Source organism: Bombina bombina, chromosome 2 (assembly GCF_027579735.1).
Source record: "Bombina bombina isolate aBomBom1 chromosome 2, aBomBom1.pri, whole genome shotgun sequence".
Lineage (NCBI taxonomy): Eukaryota > Metazoa > Chordata > Amphibia > Anura > Bombinatoridae > Bombina > Bombina bombina.
The window spans coordinates 93,249,770-93,277,181 of NC_069500.1; the positions used below are offsets into that span (position 1 = coordinate 93,249,770).

Below are 27,412 nucleotides of genomic sequence, written 5' to 3' on the forward strand. Positions count from 1 at the left end.
CTGAAGGAGAGGACCATAACCTCTCAGACAAAAACCCTCTCTCGGCTAAGACCAAGCGACCTCTCGCAGTCCGCCTCAGCGGAATAAGATTCAATGAAGCAAAAGGGGCCTTGACCCAGGAGATCCCTGCGACAAGGACCCCCATGGAGGCGAAACCCAGAGACCGCGAACACGATTTCGCGGTCACAAACGGAGTAATTAGTCTCAGTAACGCCTGCACCTGCTAGGATCGAGCCATCACTCGAGAAAAAAGTGATAAGACGGAAGAAGCGAAAGATTGTATTGAACCTCCAAGGCACCACTAATGATCCATTAGCTCCGCCTGAGGATCCCAGAACCACGACCCATTGATGGGTAACCTGGGATAGGTACGAACATACTGAGAATCTCGATCGGCGACATACAGATACAAAACATCCGAAAAACTCTCAGATAACCAGATCAAGGAAATGATTGTAGGGACTATCCGTCCCTGAAGATCACACTCAGAGTAGATCTCTGACGAGCAATAGTGGGCCTCCGCCCACTACCAAACTTGAGATACTACACTCTACGCAGGAAAATTTCTCTCTTTCACAGAAAGAGATCTAACCTACTGAGAGAAAAAGGCAGACTAGAATCCATACACTGGGACGAACCCAGAAAACCAAACCCTCAGAACAAAATGCTCGCCTGAGGAACCATTAGAATAATCGGGAGGTAATCTCCTGAATCCACGGTCCCCCATAGAATACGCGCTCCTCAAACTGACAGGCTTGTGACAAAAGTCAAAACTGCCCCGGGAGAGCCAAGAGAAATGTCCCTTAGGACAAGGAGATCTGGGCAAGGACACTGGAGAACGATTCTCCCAACCTGTATTCCAGGTAAATCTGTAGAATCTAAAGATTCAAACAGGGCCCTGCCGATGTCTCGGCCATGGATGAAGTGAGACCTGTCAAAGGAGAAACCCAAGAAGGGCTCCAGGACAAAAACATCACCCCCCACCACAGAGCCAGCGAGGGCCTGAAGGGGATATGGAAGGCACAACATGATGAAGTAAACTAACTTCACAAGATCTAAGGAAAATACCAATTTAGCATCCAGTAATCAACCCTGGTGACTATACCAGAGAACTCTGATCCTCAGAGAGGGATCTAGACCAAAGAAGACGGATGAAAATCCCTACAAGTCTTCTAACAGACGATAAGTAAACCAGAATTGCCAAGACCAGAGCGCTACTGATAATTCTGGAATCAGGATACTGCCAAGTTAAACCCCAGATCCCCCCAAAAAACCTAGGATCAGAACGAGGTTTACTGGAAGAGACTGTCCATTAGGACCGGATTTTAGCCACACAAAAAAACATAATTTATGCTTACCTGATAAATTTATTTCTCTTGTAGTGTATCCAGTCCACGGATCATCCATTACTTGTGGGATATTCTCCTTCCCAACAGGAAGTTGCAAGAGGATCACCCACAGCAGAGCTGCTATATAGCTCCTCCCCTCGCTGCCATATCCAGTCATTCGACTGAAACAAGCCGAGAAAGGAGAAAACATAGGGTGCAGTGGTGACTGTAGTTTAATTAAAATTTAGACCTGCCTGAAAAGGACAGGGCGGGCCGTGGACTGGATACGCTACAAGAGAAATAAATTTATCAGGTAAGCATAAATTATGTTTTCTCTTGTTAAGTGTATCCAGTCCACGGATCATCCATTACTTGTAGGATACCAATACCAAAGCTAAAGTACACGGATGATGGGAGGGACAAGGCAGGAACTTAAACGGAAGGAACCACTGCCTGTAGAACGTTTCTCCCAAAAACAGCCTCCGAAGAAGAAAAAGTATCAAATTTGGAAAAAGTATGAAGGGAAGCCACAGCTCTAGAAGAATGAGCTGTAATCCTTTCAGGAGGCTGCTGTCCAGCAGTCTCATAGGCTAAACGGATTATACTCCGAAGCCAAAAAGAAAAAGAGGTTGCCGAGGCCTTCTGACCTCTCCTCTGTCCAGAGTAAACAACAAACAGGTTAGATGTTTGGTGAAAATCTTTAGAAGCCTGTAAGTAAAACTTCAAGGCACGGACTACGTCTAGATTATGCAAAAGACGTTCCTTCTTTGAAGAAGGATTAGGACATAATGATGGAACAACAATCTCTTGATTGATATTCTTGTTAGAAACCACCTTAGGTAAAAACCCAGGTTTTGTACGCAGAACAACTTTATCTGAATGAAAGATCAGATAAGGAGAATCACAATGTAAGGCAGATAACTCAGAGACTCTTCGAGCCGAGGAAATAGCCATCAGAAAAAGAACATTCCATGAAAGAAGTTTGATATCAATAGAATGAAGGGGTTCAAACGGAACCCCTTGAAGAACTTTAAGAACCAAGTTTAAGCTCCCTGGAGGAGCAACAGGTTTAAACACAGGCTTAATTCTAACTAAAGCCTGACAAAATGCCTGAACGTCTGGAACTTCTGCCAGACGCTTGTGTAAAAGAATAGACAGAGCAGAAATCTGTCCCTTTAAAGAACTAGCTGATAATCCTTTGTCCAAACCCTCTTGGAGGAAGGACAATATCCTAGGAATCCTAACCCTACTCCATGAGAAATTCTTGGATTCACACCAATGAAGATATTTACGCCATATCTTGTGGTAAATTTTCCTGGTGACAGGCTTTCGTGCCTGTATTAAGGTATCAATTACTGACTCGGAGAAGCCACGCTTTGATAGGATCAAGCGTTCAATCTGAATGCAGAGAAAGTAGATTCGGATGATTGAAAGGACCTTGTATTAGAAGGTCTTGTCTCAGAGGCAGAGTCCATGGTGGAAAGGATGACATGTCCACTAGGTCTGCATACCAGGTCCTGCGTGGCCACGCAATCGCTATCAATATCACCGATGCTCTTTCCTGTTTGATTTTGGCAATCAGACGAGGGAGCAGAGGAAACGGTGGAAACACATAAGCCAGGTTGAAGAACCAAGGCGCTGCTAGAACATCTATCAGTGCCGCTTCTGGGTCCCTGGATCCGTAACAAGGAAGCTTGGCGTTCTGGCGAGACGCCATGAGATCCAATTCTGGTTTGCCCCAACGGAGAACCAATTGAGCAAACACCTCCGGATGGAGTTCCCATTCCCCTGGATGAAAAGTCTGACGACTTAGAAAATCCGCCTCCCAGTTCTCTACACCTGGGATATGGATCGCTGACAGGTGGCAAGAGTGAGTCTCTGCCCAGCGAATTATCTTGGAGACTTCTGACATTGCTAGGGAACTCCTGGTTCCCCCTTGATGGTTGATGTAAGCCACAGTTGTGATGTTGTCCGACTGAAATCTGATGAACCTCAGTGTTGCTAGCTGAGGCCAAACCAGAAGAGCATTGAATATTGCTCTTAACTCCAGAATATTTATTGGGAGGAGTTTCTCCTCCTGAGTCCATGAACCCTGAGCCTTCAGGGAGTTCCAGACTGCACCCCAACCTAGAAGGCTGGCATCTGTTGTTACAATTGTCCAATCTGGTCTGCGAAAGGTCATACCCTTGGACAGATGGGCCCGAGATAACCACCAGAGAAGAGAATCTCTGGTTTCCTGATCCAGATTTAGTAGAGGGGACAAATCTGTGTAATCCCCATTCCACTGACTGAGCATGCATAATTGCAGCGGTCTGAGATGCAGGCGCGCGAATGGCACCATGTCCATCGCCGCTACCATTAAGCCGATTACTTCCATGCACTGAGCCACTGTGGGGCGCGGAATGGAGTGAAGAACACGGCAAGCATTTAGAAGTTTTGATAACCTGGACTCAGTCAGGTAAATTTTCATTTCTACAGAATCTATTAGAGTCCCTAGGAAGGAAACCCTCGTGAGAGGAGATAGAGAACTCTTTTCTTTGTTCACTTTCCACCCATGCGACCTCAGGAATGCCAGAACTATCTCTGTATGAGATTTGGCAATTTGAAAGCTTGACGCCTGTATCAGGATATCGTCCAGGTAAGGAGCCACCGCTATGCCTCGCAGTCTTAGGACCGCCAGAAGTGAGCCCAGAACCTTTGTTAAAATTCTTTGGGCTGTAGCCAACCCGAATGGAAGAGCTACAAATTGGTAATGCCTGTCTAGAAAGGCAAACCTCAGGAACTGATGATGATTCTTGTGAATCGGAATGTGAAGGTAGGCATCCTTTAAGTCCACTGTGGTCATGTACTGACCATCTTGGATCATGGGTAAAATGGTTCGAATAGTTTCCATCTTGAATGACGGAACTCTGAGGAATTTGTTTAGGATCTTTAAATCCAAAATTGGTCTGAAGGTTCCCTCGTTTTTGGGAACCACAAACAGATTTGAATAAAACCCCTATCCTTGTTCCGTCCGCGGAACTGGATGGATCACTCCCATTACAAGGAGATCTTGTACGCAGCTTAGGAATGCCTCTTTCTTTATCTGGTTTGCAGATAATCTTGAAAGGTGAAATCTCCCTTGTGGAGGAGAAGCTTTGAAGTCCAGAAGATATCCCTGAGATATGATCTCCAACGCCCAGGGATCCTGAACATCTCTTGCCCATGCCTGGGCGAAGAGAGAGTCTGCCCCCTACTATATCCGTTGTCAGATAGGGGGCCGCTTCTTCATGCTGTTTTAGAGGCAGCAGCAGACTTTCTGGCCTGCTTGCCCTTGTTCCAGGACTGGTTAGGTTTCTAGGCCTGCTTGGATTGAGCAAAAGTTCCCTCTTGCTTTGAAGCAGAGGAAGTTGATGCTGCACCTGCCTTGAAATTTCGAAAGGCACGAAAATTAGACTGTTTGGCCCTTGATTTGGCCCTGTCCTGAGGAAGGGTATGACCCTTACCTCCAGTAATGTCAGCAATAATTTCCTTCAAACCAGGCCCGAATAAGGTCTGCCCCTTGAAAGGAATGTTGAGTAATTTAGACTTTGAAGTCACATCAGCTGACCAGGATTTGAGCCATAGCGCCCTACGCGCCTGGATGGCGAATCCGGAATTCTTAGCCGTTAGTTTAGTCAAATGAACAATGGCATCAGAAACAAATGAGTTAGCTAGCTTAAGAGTTCTAAGCTTGTCAACAATTTCAGTCAATGGAGCTGTATGGATGGCCTCTTCCAGGGCCTCAAACCAGAATGCCGCCGCAGCAGTGACAGGCGCAATGCATGCAAGGGGCTGTAAAATAAAACCTTGTTGAATAAACATTTTCTTAAGGTAACCCTCTAATTTTTTTTATCCATTGGATCTGAAAAAGCACAACTGTCCTCAACCGGGATAGTGGTACGCTTTGCTAAAGTAGAAACTGCTCCCTCCACCTTAGGGACAGTCTGCCATAAGTCCCTTGTAGTGGCATCTATCCCACTCCTTACTAATAATTTCTGTAAGCCTTTTAGGGATTGGAAAAACATCAGTACTCACCGGCACTGCATAGTATTTATCCAGCCTACACAATTTCTCTTGCACTGCAATTGTGTCACAGTCATTCAGAGCAGCTAATACCTCCCCAAGCAATACACGGAGGTTCTCAAGCTTAAATTTAACATTAGAAATCTCTGAATCAGGTCTCCGCGATTCAGAGAAGTCACCCACAGACTGAAGCTCTCCGTCCTCAGGTTCTGCATATTGTGACGCAGTATCAGACATGGCTCTTACAGCATCTACGCGCTCTGTATCTCGTCTAACCCCAGAGCTATCGTGCTTGCCTCTCAATTCAGGCAATCTGGATAATACCTCTGACAGGGTATTATTCATGAATGCAGCCATGTCCTGCAAAGTAATCGCTATGGGCGTCCCTGATGTACTTGGCGCCATATTAGCGTGCGTCCCTTGAGCGGGAGGCGAAGGGTCCGACACGTGGGGAGAGTTAGTCGGCATAACTTCCCCCTCGACAGACCCCTCTGGTGACAATACTTTTATAGATAAAGACTGATCTTTACTGTTTACGGTGAAATGAATACATTTAGTACACATTCTCCTATGGGGCTCCACCATGGCTTTTAAACATAATGAACAAGTATCCTCTGTTTCAGACATGTTTGTACGGACTAGCAATGAGACTAGCAAGCTTGGAAAACACTTTAAAGCAATTTAACAAGCAATATAAAAACGTTACTGTGCCTTTAAGAGAAACAAATTTTGACAAAATTTGAAATAACAGTGAAAAAAGGCAGTTACACTAACAAAATTTTTACAGTGTATGTAACAAGTCAGCAGAGCATTGCACCCACTTGCAAATGGATGATTAACCCCTTAATAACAAAAACAGAATAATAAATGACAAAAACGTTTTTTAAACACAGTCACAACAACTGCCACAGTCTACTGTGATTGTTACCCTCCTCAAACACGACTTTGAAGCCTTTTGAGCCCTTCAGAGATGTCCTGGATCATGCAGGAAGAAGCTGAATGTCTCTGTCAGTATTTTTAGCTGCACAGAAAAGCACTAAAATAGGCCCTTCCCACTCATATTGCAACAGTGGAAAGCCTCAGGAACTGTTTCTAGGCAAAAATCAAACCAGCCATGTGGAAAAAAAAACTAGGCCCCAATAAGTTTTGTCACCAAACATATATAAAACGATTAAACATGCCAGCAAACGTTTTATATTACACTTTTATAAGAGTATGTATCTCTATTAATAAGCCTGATACCAGTCGCTATCACTGCATTTATGGCTTTACTTACATTAATCCGGTATCAGCAGCATTTTCTAGCAAATTCCATCCCTAGAAAAATATTAACTGCACATACCTTATTGCAGGAAAACCTTTCACGCCATTCCCTCTCTGAAGTTACCTCACTCCTCAGAATATGTGAGAACAGCAATGGATCTTAGTTACTTCTGCTAAGATCATAGAAATCACAGGCAGATTCTTCTTCTAATGCTGCCTGAGATGAAACAGTACACTCCGGTACCATTTAAAAATAACAAACTTTTGATTGAAGTTAAAAAACTAATTATAATACACCACTCTCCTCTTACTACGTCCATCTTTGTTGAGAGTTGCAAGAGAATGACTGGATATGGCAGTGAGGGGAGGAGCTATATAGCAGCTCTGCTGTGGGTGAGCCTCTTGCAACTTCCTGTTGGGAAGGAGAATATCCCACAAGTAATGGATGATCCGTGGACTGGATACACTTAACAAGAGAAAAAAAGGAGCGAATAAGGAAAGATCTCCTGCTCGACAGAGATCCTGCAGTGTTCATCCTGAACAAAAGGTAGAGAGAACCTTATATTCTCCCCAAAAAGGAAGGAGACATGATAAGCTCTGCTTAAGGACCATAGAACCCAAATAGGCCTCGAGACCCCTCCCTTTATTGGACCATGAAAACAACAGTGGAATGAAAATATGCTCACCCTGTGATAGGTACCAGGACAATGACTCCAAAAGTCACCTGAAAAGCTTCCCTCTCTCTGCTGAAAGACAAAATCAAGAGAAGAAAAAACTGCCCATAAGGCTAGATGTAAAGCCTAGCTCCGGTCTCTAGGACCCCTGGATCCTATATGATTTAGAATCAAGCACCCATTCAGATAGTACCTAAAACAGGTCTTTACTGTCATCTAGGTTAATTGGACCTGCTCTGCCTGGACTAACCGGAATAGCTCAGGTCAACACAAAAATAACTCCTCTCAAGTAGAAGGAAAGAGTAGACTTAACCAACATATCTGCCAGAGCAACTCAAGGGCTAAACATAAAATTATGAAGTTCCAGCTATGCTAGAAGACTGAGAATAATTCAGATAATGAATATAAGCTCCATGGCTTAAATCTGTTTAGAAAATATCAAGGGAACCATTACCTGGAATTGAGGCCGAGATGCTTCCACAGGAAGTCTCCAGAAATTGCGACAACCGGAGTAGTCCTTATCTAATATCCCATATGACGAAACATCTTCCCAAAAAGAGTCTCTACAACAACCAAGAGCTCTAAACAAAAAACTAACCTGAAACTGACTAGAAAAGGAAAATAGGCAAGTGCACAAAAAGATGTAGCCAAGAAGGAATGTGCAAAAACAGGTCCTGTCTGTCATACGACACAAACCCTATAGAGTTCGGAAGCACAGGCGTGCCATTCTAAATCTAAAATGCTAAATCCTCTTCAGTTGGAGGAATCAAATCAGCAGACTCCGGCCCTGGAGGTTCTACTTCTGAAGCCTCAGAGGGAACCGCATCCCCAGATGACTGATCGGATACAATTGTCAATTTAAACGACGGTCCCTGAGCAGGAATGCATGGATTAACCCTTTGCTTGCACGTAGCAGGAAGAGGCAAAATCGCTAAGGCCGTAGAGATGCCTGCGCAGAAACCGAGCCTGCGCAGTAACATCTGGTGGAAAAAAGCCCCCTGGGCGAATAATCAGCGGTACCCAGGGAAACTGCATGTGTAGGAACAGAAGATTCTAGGAAACACACCTCACGGGACGAGGAATCCTCAGAGGCGGACGGCTCAGTAGTCTCTAACATCTCAGCATTGGTTGATGAGAACACCCTGTAGCGACATACGGAACAGGACTACCCGGCCCTCCTCACAATATACGGGTTGGACTACCCGGGCCTCCTCACAATATACACAGGTATCAAATTCTGTATTAGAGGGATCCCCCCTCTAAATTATCAGAATTCCCCATAACTTGTCCAATTTAATTTTTTAGAAAAATAACTGGAACCTTATACCCACAATGACCCAGACAAATAGAGAAACTCGCTCTAGAATAGGAGATAGAAAAAACGTGACCGGTCACATAGTGCGTCATGCAGGACCACCCCTGCTAAGGAAAAGCGCGCCAGCTTAATGAAACTGCGCAGCTTTCAAATATGAATTCTAAAAAAATTAACCTGTACGCTCCGATCAGCCTATGAGCCCAAACGTCTCTACACATAAAATAAAGTAGCAGAAATCACATAACAAATATAATTAAAAACCCCACTGTTCAATAATCCCCGTCAGGGGATATTAACATTTGATTCCATAAGATAAAAGGAGTCCAACTGTGACCCTGTCTTCTATTGTTAACATATGTTAAAAAAAATGAACCCATCATACTGGAATCTATGCCGTGGAGCAGAAAACATGGTCCTTCAAGTTTGACAGACTGAAGCGTTGCTTCTGACATTGACTTAAGTGAAGGAAAGCAGGCAGCGAAACTCGTCAACGCTGATTGCTTAGGAGCTGTTAATGAGTCTGGATGGTTTTGCAGAAAGACTGCCTGCATCTCCATACTCTAACTTTCATCAATGCTCTCACAGAGGCTGACAAGACTACTTAAAACTCCAGTCCCATCTTGAAGGGTAGATACCCTTCCTAAGGAACTACTCTGAAGTCTTCTGACACTTCTCTGCCAACCTCCTGTGACGAAAGGCAAAGAATGACTGGGGGATGAGGGAAGTGAGTGAGGTATTTAAGCCTTTGGCTAGGGTGTCTTTGCCTCCACCTGGTGGCCAGGTTCAGTATTTCCCACAAGTAATGAATGCAGCTGTGGACTCTCCCTGTATTAGAAAGAAATACAAAATACATTGGGATTGTATGAGACCTTATATGCTATTTTGATGGCACTTTAATACATAGCATCATCCTATTTGGGAGCCGAGGTAGCCCCTATATGCCAACAACAAAACTGGGCTTTGAATTGCTGTTGAACTCCCGCGGATTGCATTGCATACCTGCTTGGAAACACTACACCTGGTTGCAGTGAGCAGAGGGTGGTGACGTCAGACTCAAGAGCACGCAGGAAAAATCTGCATGTGTGAGAAGCAGGGAGACTGTTCACCATGAGAGCAATGCGTCTTGGAGGCTTATGCTACTGATGATCCAAATAACTGCTAGTGATTTCCACGGATCCAGTAAGAGGAGGAGGTTAACGGGTGCAGTTTGACCTTAAGAGCGGTTATGTACCGCGGTCGCTAATTGCACTTTGTAAGCCTGCAAACAAGATTTGTAACAGCCTAGCTGGAGCGGCATGCTAGAGTGTGCAAAACAGCTCTGACTGATGATAGAGCACTTAAAAGGGACACTGAACCCAATTTTTTTCTTTCGTGATTCAGATAGAGCATGCCATTTTAAGCAACTTTCTAATTAACTCCTATTATCAAATTTTCTTCATTCTCTTGGTATCTTTATTTGAAATGCAAGAATGTAAGTTTAGATGAAAGCTCATTTTTGGTGAATAACCTGGGCTATTGTTGCCGATTGGTGGATAAATTCATCCACCAATAAAAAAGTGCTATCCAGAGTACTGAACCAAAAAAGCTTATATGCCTTCTTTTTCAAATAAAGATAGCAAGTGAACGAAGAAAAATTGATACTAGGAGTAAATTAGAAAGTTGCATAAAATTGCATGCTCTATCTGAATCACGAAATAAATTTTTTTTGGTTCAGTGTCCCTTTAAGGGAGCTGTGGAGTTGGCTCAATACAGTTTGAATATAACTGCTTTGTTTTGCAAAACATACAGGATGGACAAACCCAATGTATTTTGTCCTTTTTCTGGATGAACTAACCTTGCCTGAAAAATTGAGGTTAACAATCCGATATGAGCAATGGACAATATGTGCCTATTCAAATATAATATAAAGGTATTAAAGGGACATCTCATGGCATCCAAGGCAGAATGCCAAACTTGCCGACAGACAACAAGAACGGGCCTCCGCCCACTGAATTATTTTGAAAACCTCTGTCATCGCCAAGGAACTCCTTGTTCCTCCCTGATGATTATGTTGTCCGTCTGGAACCTGATAAACTGAACCGAAGCTAGCTGAGGCCAGGAGAGCATTGTAGATCGCTCTCAGTTCCAGAATGTTTATGGGCAAGAGAGACTCTGAGACCATATCCCCTGAACCCTTAGGGAGCCCCAAACTGCTCCCCACCCCTGAAGGCTGGCATCTGTTGTCACAATGTTCCCTGGGAGAGATGATCTAGAGACAATCACCAAAGAAGAGACTTCTGAGATTCGATAATCTTTAATTTCCTGACTTCTGTGACTGTCAGAAAAATCTTCATAGACAGGGTCTATGATGGTCCCTAGAAAAGTCACTCTTGTATGAGGAACTAAAGAGCTCTATTCTAGATTCACCTTCCACCCATGTGACCTTAGGAAAGTCACTACCAGGTCCGTGTGTGATTTTGCTAGCTGAAAGGACGGCGCCTGAACTAGGATATCGTCCAGAAACGGCGCCACCACAATGCCTCTTGAACGAAGCACCGCAAGAAGAGACCCCAGAACCTTTGTGAAGATTCTGGGAGTCGTGGCAAGACCGAAAGGAAGAGCCAAAAACTGAAAATACTTGTCTAGAAAGGCAAACTTTAAGAACCTGTGATGATCCCTGTAAATGGGAACATGCAGGTACACGTCCTTTAAATCTACTGTTGTCATAAACTGACCCTCCTGGATCAAGGGAAGGATGGAACGAATGATGATGGCACTCTGAGAAACTTTAGACTCTTGAGGTCTAGAATTGGTCTGAAGGTTCCTTCCTTCTTGGGAACCACAAACAGATTGGAATAGAAACCCATACCTTGATCTTGAGGTGGAATGGGAACGATCACTCCTAGAGCTAAGAGGTCTTCTACACAATGTAAGAACACCTCTCTTTTTGTCTGGTCTGCAGATAACCTTGAAATTAGAAACCTGCCCCTGGGAGGACAAATTTTGAACTCCAGCATGTATCCCTGAGACACTATTTCTATAGCCCAGGGAACCTGAATGTCCCGAACCCAGGTTTGAGGGAAAAAAGAAAGTATGCCCCCTACCAGATCCATTTGTCCCGGATCGGGGGCAAAACCTTCATGCTGTCTTGGAGTCATTGGCCGCCTTCTTGGATTGCTTACCCTTATTCCAAGATTGGGCGGGTCTCCAATTAGATTTAGCTTGTTCCTGCTTAGTTGAGAGAGAAGAGGAAGGGACAGCTAGAAGCTTTGACTTAGATGAAACGTCCGCAGACCAAGGTTTCAGCCATAAGGCCCTGCGAGCCAAGATAGAGAAGCTTGAAATGTTGGCCCCCAACTTTATAACTTGAAGGGTGGCATCCAAGATAAAGGCATTAGCTAGCTTAAGAGCCTTTATCCTGTCCTGTATCTCGTCCAAGGGAGTTTCTCGTCTGAGGGCATCAGTCAGAGCATCAAACCAGTAGGCTGCCGCACTTGTGATGGTAGTTATACAGACCGCCGTTTGCCACTGCATACCCTGGTGAACATAAATTTTCATGAGTAGACCCTCTAATTTTTTGTCCATCGGATCTATAAAAGCACAGCCATCCTCTATAGGGATAGTAGTTCTCTTAGCCAAGGTTGAAACAGTTCCTTCTACCTTAGGAACAGTTTGCCAAACCTCTTTAACCGAGTCAGCTATAGGAAACATCTTCTTGAAAATAGGAGGAGAGAAAGGAATACCAGGTCTCTCCCATTCTCTATTAATAATTTCAGAGGCCTTCTTAGGAACTGAAAAAACATCTGTAAAGGAAAGTAGCTCATAATATCTGTCTAATTTGCTAGACTTTGGGGGAACAACCATCACTGTGGAGTCACTATCATCTAGGGTAATTAAAACCTCTCTAAGTAAGAGACGAAGATGTTCCAGTTTAAACCTGAAAGATACCACTTCTGAGTCGGTCAAAGGTAACACCTCCTCCGAATCTGAGATTTCTGCTTCAGATGCCAGAGCAGGAACCTCTTCCTCAGATCTGTGACTTGATTGAACAATCTAAACACACACCTCACTTTACCTGCTTCCTATCACTAACGTAGGCAAAGAGAATGACTAGAGTGGGAGGGAAGGGAGGAGCTATTTAACAGCTCTGCTGTGGTGCTCTTTGCCTCTTCCTGCTGACCAGGAAGTGAATATCCCATAAGTAATGAAGATGATCCGTGGACTCATCGTGTCTTTAAGAAGAAATTAGAAAGTAGCTTAAATTCACACGCTCTATCCGAATCGTGAAAGAAAATAATTGTGTTTAGTATACCCTTACACTTCACTATTTTATTTTTTTAAACCCTTTAAACTGTTCATACTGTATATTTTGTATAAAAAAAATAGATAAAAAATGCTTACGTTATCCTCTGCTCCTTCCTCACAAAGAAAGGTGATCTTGAAGTTTGTGCAGATAAGTTTGCCATAGACTCCTCGCTGTGAACCTTCATCTTGTGTGTATTTCAAGACCGTATTAGCCTCACACAGCAGTAACTCACCTAGGTAACAGAAATAATATAATCAGTACCAACAATTATTACTATTAGAAAGAAGACAATGTAATGCACACTAAAAAGCAGATGCACTTAAGCACTGCTCACTGTTATTTTATTTTATTAATATTCTTTATAAAGTGCCAACAGATTCTGCAGCGCTGTCCATGGGTACAAAGATATAGGTACAACGGTGAAACAATACAATATAAGACATTTTACTAATAAATACAGGGGGAATTGAGGGGCCTATTTCCATGGGAACTTACAATCTAGATGGGTAGGATAATGGGAAACAGGCGGTGGGGAATGCAAAGGTGAGAATGATATTAATGAGGAGATAGATGAGGGCAACTGTTAGGCAAGTGAAATTCATTTGTTACTGAATCGGGTGAGAAGCTTCCCTGAACAAAAAGGTCTTTAGGGAGCATTTAAAGGAGAACAGGTTAGGGGAAAGTCTGACAGCTTGAGGAAGTGTGTTCCGCACGAGTGAAGTCCTGTAGTCTAGCAGGGGAGGAGGTGATGGTAGAGGAGGCAATGAGCAGGTCATTGCTGGATCTTAGCGGGCGGGAGTATATTTGTTGATGAGGGAGGACAGGTAGGGTGGGGAAGCATTGGTGAGGGCTTTGTAGGTCAGAATGAGAATTTTGAATTTAATTCTGCTGTTAATGGGGAGCCAGTGAAGGGACTCAGAGGTGCAGCAGATACAGAGTATCGGGAGAGCTGGATTAGCCTGGCAGAAGCATTTAGGATGGATTGAAGGGGGGAGGGGGGGGAGTGGCGAGAGAGAGGGAGGTCAGTTAGTAGGTTATTACAGTAGTCAAGTCGGGAAATTACCAGGGAGTGGATTAGTTGTTTAGTAGTTTCAGCAATTAGAAATGGACGAATTGCGTAGGTGGTTGCGGCAGGATGAAGAGAGCAATTGGATGTGGGAAATGAAGGACAGATTTGAGTTCAGTGTGACTCCAAGGCAGCGGACTTGGGGTGATGGGGAGATAGTGGTGCCGCCAACAGTGATAGAAAAATTAGAAACTGGAGTAGAATTAGAGGGGGGAGTAGTTCAGTCTTGCAAATGTTTATTTTTAGGTGGTGAGAGGCCATCTAGGAGGAAATGCCAGATAAGCAGTCACTGATGTGAGAATTGACAGAAGGAGAGAGTGCAGGGGTGGATAGGTAGATCTGGGTATCATCAGCATAGAGGTGATAGTTAAAGCCATAGCTGTTGATAGGTTTACCCAGTAAAGAAGTGTAAATAGTGGAAAGTAGAGGACCCAGAACAAAGCCTTGAGGTACTCCAATAGACAGAGGCAATAGAGAGGAGGAGTCACCAGCAAGAGAGACAGAGAAGGATCTTTTAGAGAGATAAGAGTGAATCTAGGAGAGGGCAGTGTCACAGAGCCCAAGAGAGCTGAGAATCTGTAAGAGGAGGGGATGGTCAACAGTGTCAAAGGCAGCAGAGAGGTAAAGTAAGATGAGTATAGTAGTTTTTAGCAGAAAGGAGATAGTAACCTTGGTGAAAGCAGTCTCAGTTGAGTGTTGGGGACGGAAGCCAGATTGCAGGGGGTCAAGCAATTAGTTGAAGGACAGGAAGTGGGTTAGCCGATCGAAAACTAGTTTTTTGGAAGCTAGCGGAAACAGTGTTATGGGGCGGTAGTTTGCAGGAGAGTTGGGGTCGAGGGAGGGTTTTTTGAGGATGGGGGTGACCTTTCCATGTTTGAAGGAAGATGGGAATGAACCGGTAGAAAGGGATAGGTTGAATAAGTAATTAAGAGATGGAACGAGGGTGGAAGACAGAGAAGGTATTAGATGTGAAGGAATAGTGTCAAGTGGGCAGGTAGTGAGGTATGAGGAAGACAATAAATAACCCACTTCACTCTCAGTGGTTGGGGGAGGGAGCAGAGAGTGGCAGAGGGGGTGACTGGGAGAGAAGTTGGGAGATTGCAGGCTTGTGTTGGGATGTTGCTTCGGATGGTAAGTGTTTTATTGAAAAAGTAGTCAGCCAGGTCTTGAGCACTAAATACAGATGATGGGGGTGGTGCAGGTGGGTAAAGGAGAGAGTTGAAAATGTAGAAGAGTTGTTTAGGGTTTGACGAGTGAGTAGATATAAGAGAAGAGAAGTAGGTTTGCTTAGCTAAGTGAAGGGCAGAGGTGTAACAATAAAGAATAAACTTATAGTGGATGAAATCAGGTTCAGAGCGGGATTTCCTCCAGGCACGTTCAGCAGCGTGGGAACATTTTTGTAGGCGGCGTGTTTGCTGAGAATGCCAAGGCTGGAACTGACAACGTGGGGCTTTGCGTATTTGTGGAGGAGCAAGAGTGTAAAGTGCAGAGGAGAGAGAATAGTTATAGTGGGTTGTAGCAAGGTCGGGGCAGGATATCAGAAGTTTGGTGGAGGTGTTTTTGAATAAGGTTGGAAAGGATTCATAGTGTGCATATTTCTACAGGTGCGCCCAGGAGAGATGAAGAAGTCTGTTTAGCCTGTATATTAAGATTAAAGGTGAGCAGATGGTGGTCTGAGATGGGAAATGGGTGACAGGTGAATTCAGAGATAGAGTAGAGATAGGAGAATACCAGATCAATAGAGTCTATCGCAGTGAGTAGGGAATAGGTTGGATTGTGAGTGGCCGAAAGAGTTAGTGAGAGGAGTTTAGAGGTAGCAGGGGCAGATGGGTTATCAATGGGGATGTTAAATTCCCCCAGAATTAGAGTAGGTGTATTTGTAGAAAGAAAGTGAGGAAGCCATGCAGCAAAGTTGTCAAGGAATTGGGAGGTGGGTCCAGGGGGGCGATAGATAACTGCCACTCAGAGAGAGGGGGGAGAACAGGCAAATGCAGTGGACGTCAAAGGAAGAAAAGGAGAGATATGGAAAACAAAATTTATGCTTACCTGATAAATTTCTTTCTTTTGCGATGTACCGAGTCCACGGATTCATCCTTACTTGTGGGATATTGTCCATCCTGACAGGAAGTAGCAAAGAGAGCACCACAGCAGAGCTGTCTATATAGCTCCCCCCTTAACTCCACCGAAGGCCAAGGAAGAAAAGGAGAAACTATAAGATACAGAGGTGACTGAAGTTACATAAAAAAATATTGTCTGTCTTGAACAGACAGGGCGGGCCGTGGACTCGGTACATCTCAAAAGAAAGAAATTTATCAGGTAAGCATGAATTTTGTTTTCTTTTGCATGATGTACCAAGTCCACGGATTCATCCTTACTTGTGGGATACCAATACCAAAGCTTTAGGACACGGATGAAGGGAGGGACAAGACAGAAACCTAAACGGAAGGCACCACTGTTTGCAAAACTTTTCTCCCAAAAATAGCCTCCGAAGAAGCAAAAGTATCAAATTTGTAAAATTTTGAAAAGGTATGAAGCGAAGACCAAGTCGCAGCCTTACAAATCTGTTCAACAGAAGCATCATTTTTAAAAGCCCATGTGGAAGCTACCGCTCTAGTAGAATGAGCTGTAATCCTTTCAGGAGGCTGCTGTCCAGCAGTCTCATAAGCCAAACGGATGATGCTTTTCAGCCAAAAGGAAAGAGAAGTCACCGTAGACTTTTGACCCCTACGCTTTCCAGAAAAGACAACAAACAAAGAAGATGTTTGACGAAATTCTTTGGTTGCCTGCAAGTAAAATTTCAAAGCACGAACCACGTCCAAGTTGTGCAACAGAAGTTCCTTCTTACAAGAAGGATTAGGACACAGAGAAGGAACAACAATTTCCTGATTGATATTCCTGTTAGTAACAACCTTAGGTAGGAACCCAGGCTTGGTACGCAAAACCACCTTATCAGCATGGAACACAAGATAAGGTGGGTCACATTGTAATGCAGATAGTTCAGAAACTCTTCGAGCTGAAGAGATAACAACTAGGAATAAAACTTTTCAAGATAAAAGCTTAATATCTATGGAATGTATGGGTTCAAACGGAACCCCCTGAAGAACTCTAAGAACTAAATTTAGACTCCATAGCGGAGCAACAGGTTTAAACACAGGCTTAATTCTAGCTAAAGCCTGACAAAAAGCCAGAACGTCTGGAACATCTGCCAGACGCTTGTGCAACAAAAACATAATTTATGCTTACCTGATAAATTTATTTCTCTTGTAGTGTATCCAGTCCACGGATCATCCATTACTTGTGGGATATTCTCCTTCCCAACAGGAAGTTGCAAGAGGATCACCCACAGCAGAGCTGCTATATAGCTCCTCCCCTAACTGTCATATCCAGTCATTCGACCGAAAACAAAAAGAGAAAGGAGAAACCATAGGGTGCAGTGGTGACTGTAGTTTAATTAAAATTTAGACCTGCCTTAAAAGGACAGGGCGGGCCGTGGATTGGATACACTACAAGAGAAATAAATTTATCAGGTAAGCATAAATTATGTTTTCTCTTGTTAAGTGTATCCAGTCCACGGATCATCCATTACTTGTGGGATACCAATACCAAAGCTAAAGTACACGGATGATGGGAGGGACAAGGCAGGATTAAGTGGAAGGAACCACTGCCTGAAGAACCTTTCTCCCAAACACAGCCTCCGAAGAAGCAAAAGTATCAAATTTGTAAAATTTTGAAAAAGTGTGAAGCGAAGACCAAGTCGCAGCCTTGCAAATCTGTTCAACAGAGGCCTCATTTTTGAAGGCCCAGGTGGAAGCCACAGCTCTAGTAGAATGAGCTGTAATCCTTTCAGGGGGCTGCTGTCCAGCAGTCTCATAGGCTAGGCGTATTACGCTCCGAAGCCAAAAGGAGAGAGAGGTTGCCGAAGCTTTTTGACCTCTCCTCTGTCCAGAGTAAACGACAAACAGGGAAGATGTTTGACGAAAATCCTTAGTAGCTTGTAAGTAAAACTTCAAGGCACGGACTACGTCCAGATTATGTTAAAGACGTTCCTTCTTTGAAGAAGGATTAGGGCACAACGATGGAACAACAATCTCTTGATTGATATTCTTGTTAGAAACCACCTTAGGTAAAAACCCAGGTTTGGTACGCAGAACTACCTTATCTGCATGAAAAATCAGATAAGGAGAATCACATTGTAAGGCAGATAGCTCAGAGACTCTCCGAGTCGAGGAAATAGCCATCAAAAACAGAACTTTCCAAGATAAAAGTTTAATATCAATGGAATGAAGGGGTTCAAACGGAACTCCTTGAAGAACCTTAAGAACCAAGTTTAAGCTCCACGGGGGAGCAACAGGTTTAAACACAGGCTTAATTCTAACCAAAGCCTGGCAAAATGCCTGGACGTCTGGAACCTCTGCCAGACGCTTGTGCAAAAGAATAGACAGAGCAGAAATCTGTCCCTTTAAGGAACTAGCTGATAATCCTTTGTCCAAGCCCTCTTGGAGAAAAGACAATATTCTAGGAATCCTAACCTTACTCCATGAGTAATTCTTGGATTCACACCAATAAAGATATTTACTCCATATCTTGTGGTAGATTTTCCTGGTAACAGGCTTTAGATTTGGATGATTGAAAGGACCTTGTATCAGAAGGTCCTGTCTTAGAGGCAGAGTCCATGGTGGAAAGGATGACATGTCCACTAGGTCTGCATACCAAGTCCTGCGTGGCCACGTAGGTGCTATCAGAATCACTGATGCTCTCTCCTGTTTTATTTTGGCAATCAGTCGAGGGAGCAGAGGAAACGGTGGAAACACATAAGCCAGGTTGAAGAACCAAGGCGCTGCTAGAGCATCTATCAGCGTCGCTTCTGGGTCCCTGGACCTGGATCCGTAACAAGGAAGCTTGGCGTTCTGGCGAGACGCCATGAGATCCAACTCTGGTTTGCCCCAACGATGAATCAACTGAGCAAACACCTCCGGATGGAGTTCCCACTCCCCCGGATGGAAAGTCTGACGACTTAGAAAATCCGCCTCCCAGTTCTCCACGCCTGGGATATGGATTGCTGACAGGTGGCAAGAGTGGTACTCTGCCCAGCGAATTATTTTTGAGACTTCTAACATCGCTAGGGAACTCCTGGTTCCCCCTTGATGGTTGATGTAAGCCAAAGTCATGATGTTGTCCGACTGAAATCTGATGAACCTCAGTGTTGCTAACTGAGGCCAAGCCAGAAGAGCATTGAATATCGCTCTTAACTCCAGAATATTTATTGGAAGGAGTTTCTCCTCCTGAGTCCACGATCCCTGTGCCTTCAGGGAATTCCAGACTGCACCCCAACCTAGAAGGCTGGCATCTGTTGTTACAATTGTCCAATCTGGCCTGCGAAAGGTCATACCCTTGGACAGGTGTACCCGAGACAACCACCAGAGAAGAGAATCTCTGGTCTCTTGATCCAGATTTAGCAGAGGGGACAAATCTGTGTAATCCCCATTCCACTGACTCAGCATGCATAATTGCAGCAGTCTGAGATGAAGGCGTGCAAATGGCACTATGTCCATTGCCGCTACCATTAAGCCGATTACCTCCATACACTGAGCTACCGAAGGGCGCGGAATGGAGTGAAGAACACGCCAAGCATTTAGAAGTTTTGATAACCTGGACTCCGTCAGGAAAGTTTTCATTTCTACAGAATCTATAAGAGTCCCTAAGAAGGAGACTCTTGTGAGTGGGGATAGAGAACTCTTTTCCTCGTTCACTTTCCACCCGTGCGACCTCAGAAATGCCAGAACTATCTCTGTATGAGACTTGGCAACTTGAAAGCTTGACGCCTGTATCAGGATGTCGTCTAGATACGGAGCCACCGATATGCCTCGCGGTCTTAGAACCGCCAGAAGTGAGCCCAGAACCTTTGTAAAGATTCTCGGGGCTGTAGCCAACCCGAAGGGAAGAGCTACAAATTGGTAATGCCTGTCTAGAAAGGCAAACCTTAGAAACCGATGATGATCTTTGTGAATCGGTATGTGAAGGTAGGCATCCTTTAAGTCCACTGTGGTCATGTACTGACCTTCTTGGATCATGGGTAGGATGGTCCGAATAGTTTCCATTTTGAAAGATGGAACTTGTTTAAGATCTTTAGATCCAAAATTGGTCTGAAGGTTCCCTCTTTTTTGGGAATCACAAACAGATTTGAATAAAAACCCTGTCCTTGTTCCGTCCGCGGAACTGGATGGATCACTCCCATAACTAGGAGGTCTTGCACACAGCGTAGGAATGCCTCTTTCTTTATCTGATTTGCAGATAGCCTTGAAAGATGAAATCTCCCTTGTGGAGGGGAAGCTTTGAAGTCCAGAAGATATCCCTGAGATATGATCTCCAACGCCCAGGGATCCTGAACATCTCTTGCCCACGCCTGGGCGAAGAGAGAAAGTCTGCCCCCTACTAGATCCGTCGCCGGATAGGGGGCCGTTCCTTCATGCTGTCATAGAGGCAGCAGCAGGCTTTCTGGTTAGGTTTCCAGGCCTGCTTAGATTGAGCAAAAGTTCCCTCTTGTTTTGAAGAGGAGGAAGTTGATGCTGCACCTGCCTTGAAATTTCGAAAGGCACGAAAATTAGACTGTTTAGCCTTTGCTTTGGCCCTGTCCTGAGGAAGGGTGTGACCCTTACCTCCAGTAATGTCAGCAATAATTTCCTTCAAACCAGGCCCGAATAAGGTCTGCCCCTTGAAAGGAATGTTGAGTAATTTAGACTTCGAAGTCACGTCAGCTGACCAGGATTTAAGCCATAGCGCCCTACGCGCTTGGATGGCGAATCCGGAATTCTTAGCCGTTAGTTTAGTCAAATGAACAATGGCATCAGAAACAAATGAGTTAGCTAGCTTAAGTGTTCTAAGCTTGTCAATAATTTCAGTCAATAGAGCTGTATGGATGGCCTCTTCCAGGGCCTCAAACCAGAATGCCGCCGCGGCCGTGACAGGCGCAATGCATGCAAGGGGCTGTAAAATAAAACCTTGTTGAATAAACATTTTCTTAAGGTAACCCTCCAATTTTTTATCCATTGGATCTGAAAAAGCACAACTGTCCTCAACCGGGATAGTAGTACGCTTTGCTAAAGTAGAAACTGCTCCCTCCACCTTAGGGACCGTCTGCCATAAGTCCCGTGTAGTGGCGTCTATTGGAAACATTTTTCTAAATATAGGAGGTGGGGAAAAAGGCGGGGAAAAAGGCACACCCGGTCTATCCCACTCCTTGCTAATAATTTCTGTAAGCCTTTTAGGTATAGGAAAAACATCAGTACACACCGGTACCGCATAGTATTTATCCAGCCTACACAATTTCTCTGGTACTGCAACTGTGTTACAGTCATTCAGAGCAGCTAATACCTCCCCAAGCAACAAACGGAGGTCCTCAAGCTTAAATTTTAAATTAGAAATCTCTGAATCAGGTTTCCCCGAATCAGAGATGTCACCCACAGACTGAAGCTCTCCGTCCTCATGATCTGCATATTGTGACGCAGTATCAGACATGGCCCTTACAGCATCTGCGCGCTCTGTATTTCTCCTAACCCCAGAGCAATCGCGCTTGCCTCTTAATTCAGGCAACCTGGATAATACCTCTGACAGGGTATTATTCATGATTGCAGCCATGTCCTGCAAGGTAATCGCTATGGGCGTCCCTGATGTAATTGGCGCCATATTAGCGTGCATCCCCTGAGCGGGAGGCGAAGGGTCTGACACGTGGGGAGAGTTAGTCGGCATAACTTCCCCCTCGTCAGAATCTTCTAGAGATATTTCTTTTATAGTTAAAAAAGACAGATCTTTACTGTTTAAGGTGAAATCAATACATTTAGTACACATTCTCCTATGGGGCTCCACCATGGCTTTCAAACATAATGAACAAGTAGTTTCCTCTGTGTCAGACATGTTTAAACAGACTAGCAATGAGACTAGCAAGCTTGGAAAACACTTTAAACAAGTTTACAAGCAATATAAAAAACGTTACTGCACCTTTAAGAAACACAAATTTTGTCAAAATTTGAAATAACAGTGAAAAAAGGCAGTTACACTAACGAAATTTTTACAGTGTATGTAAAAAGTTAGCAGAGCATTGCACCCACTTGCAAATGGATGATTAACCCCTTAATACCCAAAACAGAATAATAACAGACAAAAACGTTTTGTTTTTTTGGGGGTTTTTTTTTGTTTTTTTCAAACAGTCACAACTGCCACAGCTCTACTGTGGCTTTTTACCTCCCTCAAAAACTACTTTGAAGCCTTTTGAGCCCTCCAGAGATGTCCTGGATCATGCAGGAAGAAGCTGGATGTCTGTGTCTGTAATTTTTGCTGTGCAAAAAACCAGCAAAATAGGCCCCTCCCACTCATATTACAACAGTGGAAAGCCTAAGGAAACTGTTTCTAGGCAAAATTCAAGCCAGCCATGTGGAAAAAAACTAGGCCCCAATAAGTTTTATCACCAAATACATATAAAAACGATTAAACATGCCAGCAAACATTTTATATTACATTTTTATAAGAGTATGTATCTCTATTAATAAGCCTGATACCAGTCGCTATTACTGCATTTAAGGCTTTACTTACATTAGTTCGGTATCAGCAGCATTTTCTAGCAAATTCCATCCCTAGAAAAATATTAACTGCACATACCTTATTGCAGGAAAACCTGCACGCCATTCCCTCTCTGAAGTTACCTCACTCCTCAGAATATGTGAGAACAGCCATGGATCTTAGTTACTTCTGCTAAGATCATAGAAAACGCAGGCAGATTCTTCTTCTAAATACTGCCTGAGATAAACAGTACACTCCGGCACCATTTAAAAATAACAAACCAAGTATAAAACACCACACTCCTCTTATGACCTCCATCTTGGTTGAGGCTTGCAAGAGAATGACTGGATATGACAGTTAGGGGAGGAGCTATATAGCAGCTCTGCTGTGGGTGATCCTCTTGCAACTTCCTGTTGGGAAGGAGAATATCCCACAAGTAATGGATGATCCGTGGACTGGATACACTTAACAAGAGAAATAGACAAAGCAGATATCTTTCCCTTTAGTGAACTAGCTGACAATCCTTTCTCCAATCCCTCTTGGAGAAAAGACAAAATCCTAGGAATCCTGATTTTACTCCAGGAGAAGCCTTTGGATTCGCACAAAAAAAGATATTTACGCCATTTCTTATGATGGATTTTCCTGGTAACAGGCTTTCGAGCCTGAATCAAGGTATTTATGACTGACTCAGAGAAACCCCGCTTTGATAGAATCAAGCGTTCAATCTCCAAGCAGTCAGTTGCAGAGAAATTAGATTTGGATGCTTGAATGGACCTTGAATCAGAAGGTCCTGTCTCAATGGCAGAGACCATGGTGGAAGAGATGACATGTCCACCAGGTCTGCATACCAAGTCCTGCGTGGCCACACAGGCGCTATCAAAATCACCAAAGCTCTCTCCTATTTGATTCTGGCAATCAGACGCGGAAGGAGAGGGAAAGGTGGAAACAAAAAAAGCCAGGTTGAATGACCAGGGTACTGCTAGAGCATCTATCAGTACTGCCTGAGGATCCCTTGACCTGGATCCGTAACGAGGAAGTTTGGTGTTCTGACGAGACGCCATCAGATCCAATTCTGGTGTGCCCCATAGCTGAACTAGGTGAGCAAACACCTCCGGATGGAGTTCCCACTCCCCCGGATGAAAAGTCTGACGACTTAGAAAATCTGCCTCCCAGTTCTCTACACCTGGGATATAGATCGCTGACAGATGGCAAGAGTGAGCCTCTGCCCATTGGATTATCCTTGAGACCTCAATAATCAGGGCGGAACAAAGAGTTCCTTAGCGATGATATAAGCCACAGTCGTGATGTTGTCAGACTGAAACCTGATGAATCTGGCCGAAGCCAGCTGAGGCCATGTCTGGAGAGCATTGAATATCGCTCTTAATTCCAGAATATTTATCGGTAGGAGAGCCTCCTCCCGAGTCCACAAACCCTGAGCTTTCAGGGAATTCCAGACTGCACCCCAGCCCAGAAGGCTGGCGTCTGTCGTCACAATAACCCATTCTGGCCTGCGGAAACACATTCCCTGGGACAGATGATCCTGTGACAACCACCAAAGAAGAGAGTCTCTGGTCTCTTGATCCAGATTTATCTGAGGAGACAAATCTGCATAATCCCCATTCCACTGTTTGAGCATGCATAGTTGCAGTGGTCTGAGATGCAAGCGAGCAAATGGAAATATGTCCATTGCCGCTACCATAAGGCGCCACTGCTATGCCCCGTGGCTTTAGAACCGCCAGAAGAGACCCTAGCACCTTCGTGAAGATTCGTGGCGCCGTGGCCAACCCGAAAGGAAGAGCCACAAACTGATAATGCTTGTCCAGAAAGGCGAACCTGAGGAACTGGTGATGATCTTTGTGGATAGGAATGTATAGATACGCATCCTTTAAGTCCACGGTGGTCATATATTGACCCTCCTGGATCAATGGTAAGATAGTCCGAATGGTCTCCATCTTGAAGGATGGAACTCTTAGGAGTTGGTTTAGGATCTTGAGATCTAGAATTGGTCTGAAGGTTCCCTCCTTTTGGGAACCACAGATTGGAGTAGAAACCTTGCCCCTGTTCTGCTTTCGGAACAGGGCAGATCACTCCCATGGTAAAAAGGTCTTCTACACAGCGTAAGAACGCCTCTCTTTTTGTCTGGTTTACAGACAATTGAGAAAGATGGAATCTCCCCCTTGGAGGAGAATCTTTGAAATCTAGAAGATACCCCTGGGTTACAATTTCTACGGCCCAGGAGTCCTGAACGTCTCTTGCTCAGGCCTGAGCAAAGAGAGAGAGTCTGCCCCTTCATGCAACCCCTTTATGCTGTCTTAGTTGCAGCAGCAGGCTTTTTGGCCTCTTTACCCTTGTTCCAAGCCTGGTTAGGTCTCCAGGTTGGTTTGGATTGAGCAAAGTCCCCCTCTTGCTTTGCAGCAGGAGAAGCGGAAGCGGGACCACCCTTGAAGTTTTGAAAGGAACGAAAATTATTTTGTTTGGTCCTTGTCTTATTCGACTTATCTTGAGGGAGGGCATGACCCTTCCCCCCAGTGATGTCTGAAATTATCTCTTTCAGTGCAGGCCCGAATAGGGTCTTACCTTTGAAAGGGATGGTCAAAAGCTTAGATTTAGATGACACATCAGCTGACCAGGACTTAAGCCATAACGCTCTACGCGCTAAAATGGCAAAACCTGAATTCTTAGCCGCTAATTTAGCAAGATGAAAAGCGGCGTCTGTAATAAAAGAATTAGCCAACTTAAGAGCCTTAATTCTGTCCAAAATATCATCTAGTGGGGTCTTCATCTGAAGAGCCTCTTCTAGAGCCTCAAACCAAAAGGCAGCCGCAGTGGTTACAGGAACAATGCACGCTATAGGTTGAAGAAGAAAACCTTGATGAACAAAAATTTTCTTTAGGAGACCCTCTAATTTTTTTATCCATAGGATCAATGAAAGCACAACTGTCTTCAATAGATATAGATGTACGCTTAGCCAGGGTAGAAATAGCTCCCTCCACCTTAGGGACCGTCTGCCATGAGTCCTTTATGGTGTCAGAAATGGGAAACATTTTCTTAAAAACAGGAGGGGGAGAAAACTGAATACCTGGTCTATCCCACTCCTTAGTAACAATGTCCGAAATCCTTTTAGGGACCGGAAAAACATCAGTGTAAACAGGAACCTCTAAATATTTGTCCATTTTACACAATTTCTCTGGAACTACAATAGGGTCACAATCATCCAGAGTCGCTAAAACCTCCCTGAGCAATAAGCGGAGGTGTTCTAGCATAAATTTAAATGCCGTCATATCTGAATCTGTCTGAGGGAACATCTTTACTGAATCAGAAATCTCTCCCTCAGACAGCAAATCCCTCATCCCTACTTCAGTACATTGTGAGGGAATATCGGATACGGCCACTAAAGCGTCAGAAGGCTCAGCATTTGTTCTTAACCCAGAGCTACTGCGCTTCCCTTGCAACCTAGACAGTTTAGATAAAACCTCTGTGAGGGTAGTATTCATAACTGAAGCCATATCTTGCAAGGTGAAAGAATTAGATGGCAAAACCTGATTTCCTTCTGTCTGAGAATTAGCTAATGCCAAACTTTTATAAGTCAAAATATGCTGTTTGCAATTTATAGACATATCAGTACAAGTGGGACACATTCTAAGAGGGGCTTCCACAATGGCTTCTAAACAAATTGAGCAATGAGTTTCCTCATTGTCAGACATGTTTAACAGACTAGTAATAAAGAAAGCAAGCTTGGAAAACACTTTATTTAATGAAAAAAAATAATTTGCAAAAACGGTACTGTGCCTTTAAGAGACAAAAAAGGCATACACAAACTGCAAAACAGGTTAAAATTGCTTCAATTTTTCCAAAATTTTAACAGTGTACCCACTAAGCTTTAGAAGAATTGCACCACAAGTTAATAAGCAATAAACCCCCAAATAAACCCCCAAATGAAAAAAACGGATTGAAATTGGTCTAAAACTAGTTAAAAACACAGGACCTCAGGATAAGTTGCTTGCTGCTTGTCTGTATAACTAAATACAGGCCCCGCCCACTCACTCGATGTTGCTGGGGCCTACACAAATCTAACAAACCTAGTTTGAAAACCATGTGGGTTATAACAACCCCAAAAAGCCAAATGACCCCTCAAGCAAACGTCCCATAAACATAAAAAACATTACTCCCAGAACACACAAACGTTTGTCCCAATTTTTCATAAACAAACTGAGTGCCCAAAAAACTTAGCCCTTTATGCAAGCAAGTAAAGCCTCTTTCACACTAGGATTACTGCTTACCCTTCCCCTAATGGGGATACGGTCAGCCTTTCTGAGTTAACACAGTCTCTGCAGAAAAATGACTGAACATATCTCATTTCTGTATAGCAAGAAACCGTTCCTCACACTGAAGTTTTCCTGTACTCCTCAGCTCATGTGGGAACAGCAGTGGACCTTAGTTACGAATGCCAAGATCATCATCCTCCAGGCAGAAATCTTCATCTATGCCCTGCCTGAGAATAAATAGTACAACAACGGTAACATTTAAAAATAACAAACTCTTGATTGAAGATAAAATAAAAACTAACAGTTTAACACCTCTTCTCTTTACCCTTCCTGCTTAGAGCCAGCAAAGAGAATGACTGGGGGGTGGAGTTAAGGGGGGAGCTATATAGACAGCTCTGCTGTGGTGCTCTCTTTGCTACTTCCTGTCAGGAAGGCCAATATCCCACAAGTAAGGATGATTCTGTGGACTCGGTACATCACGCAAAATAAATGTAGATAGGTACTGATAAGAGAGGGAAAGTAAGATCCCAACACCGCCACCATGTCTCTCACCTGGCCTATGTTGCACTTTAATTGCTGACAAGTAGATAATGACAAGGAGCGAGAAGAGCAAACTCTG

At 44.0% G+C, this 27,412-nt stretch overlaps 1 protein-coding gene across 1 annotated transcript in view; it reads right to left on the reverse strand.

Moving 5' to 3' along the window:
• Positions 1-27,412, reverse strand: part of MTMR12 (myotubularin related protein 12) — a 451,425-nt gene that overhangs the window by 285,212 nt on the left and 138,801 nt on the right. The window contains exon 3 of the mRNA XM_053699664.1: positions 13,005-13,141. Coding sequence (XP_053555639.1) covers positions 13,005-13,141 — 137 coding nt within the window. The remainder of the gene's footprint in view (positions 1-13,004; positions 13,142-27,412) is intronic.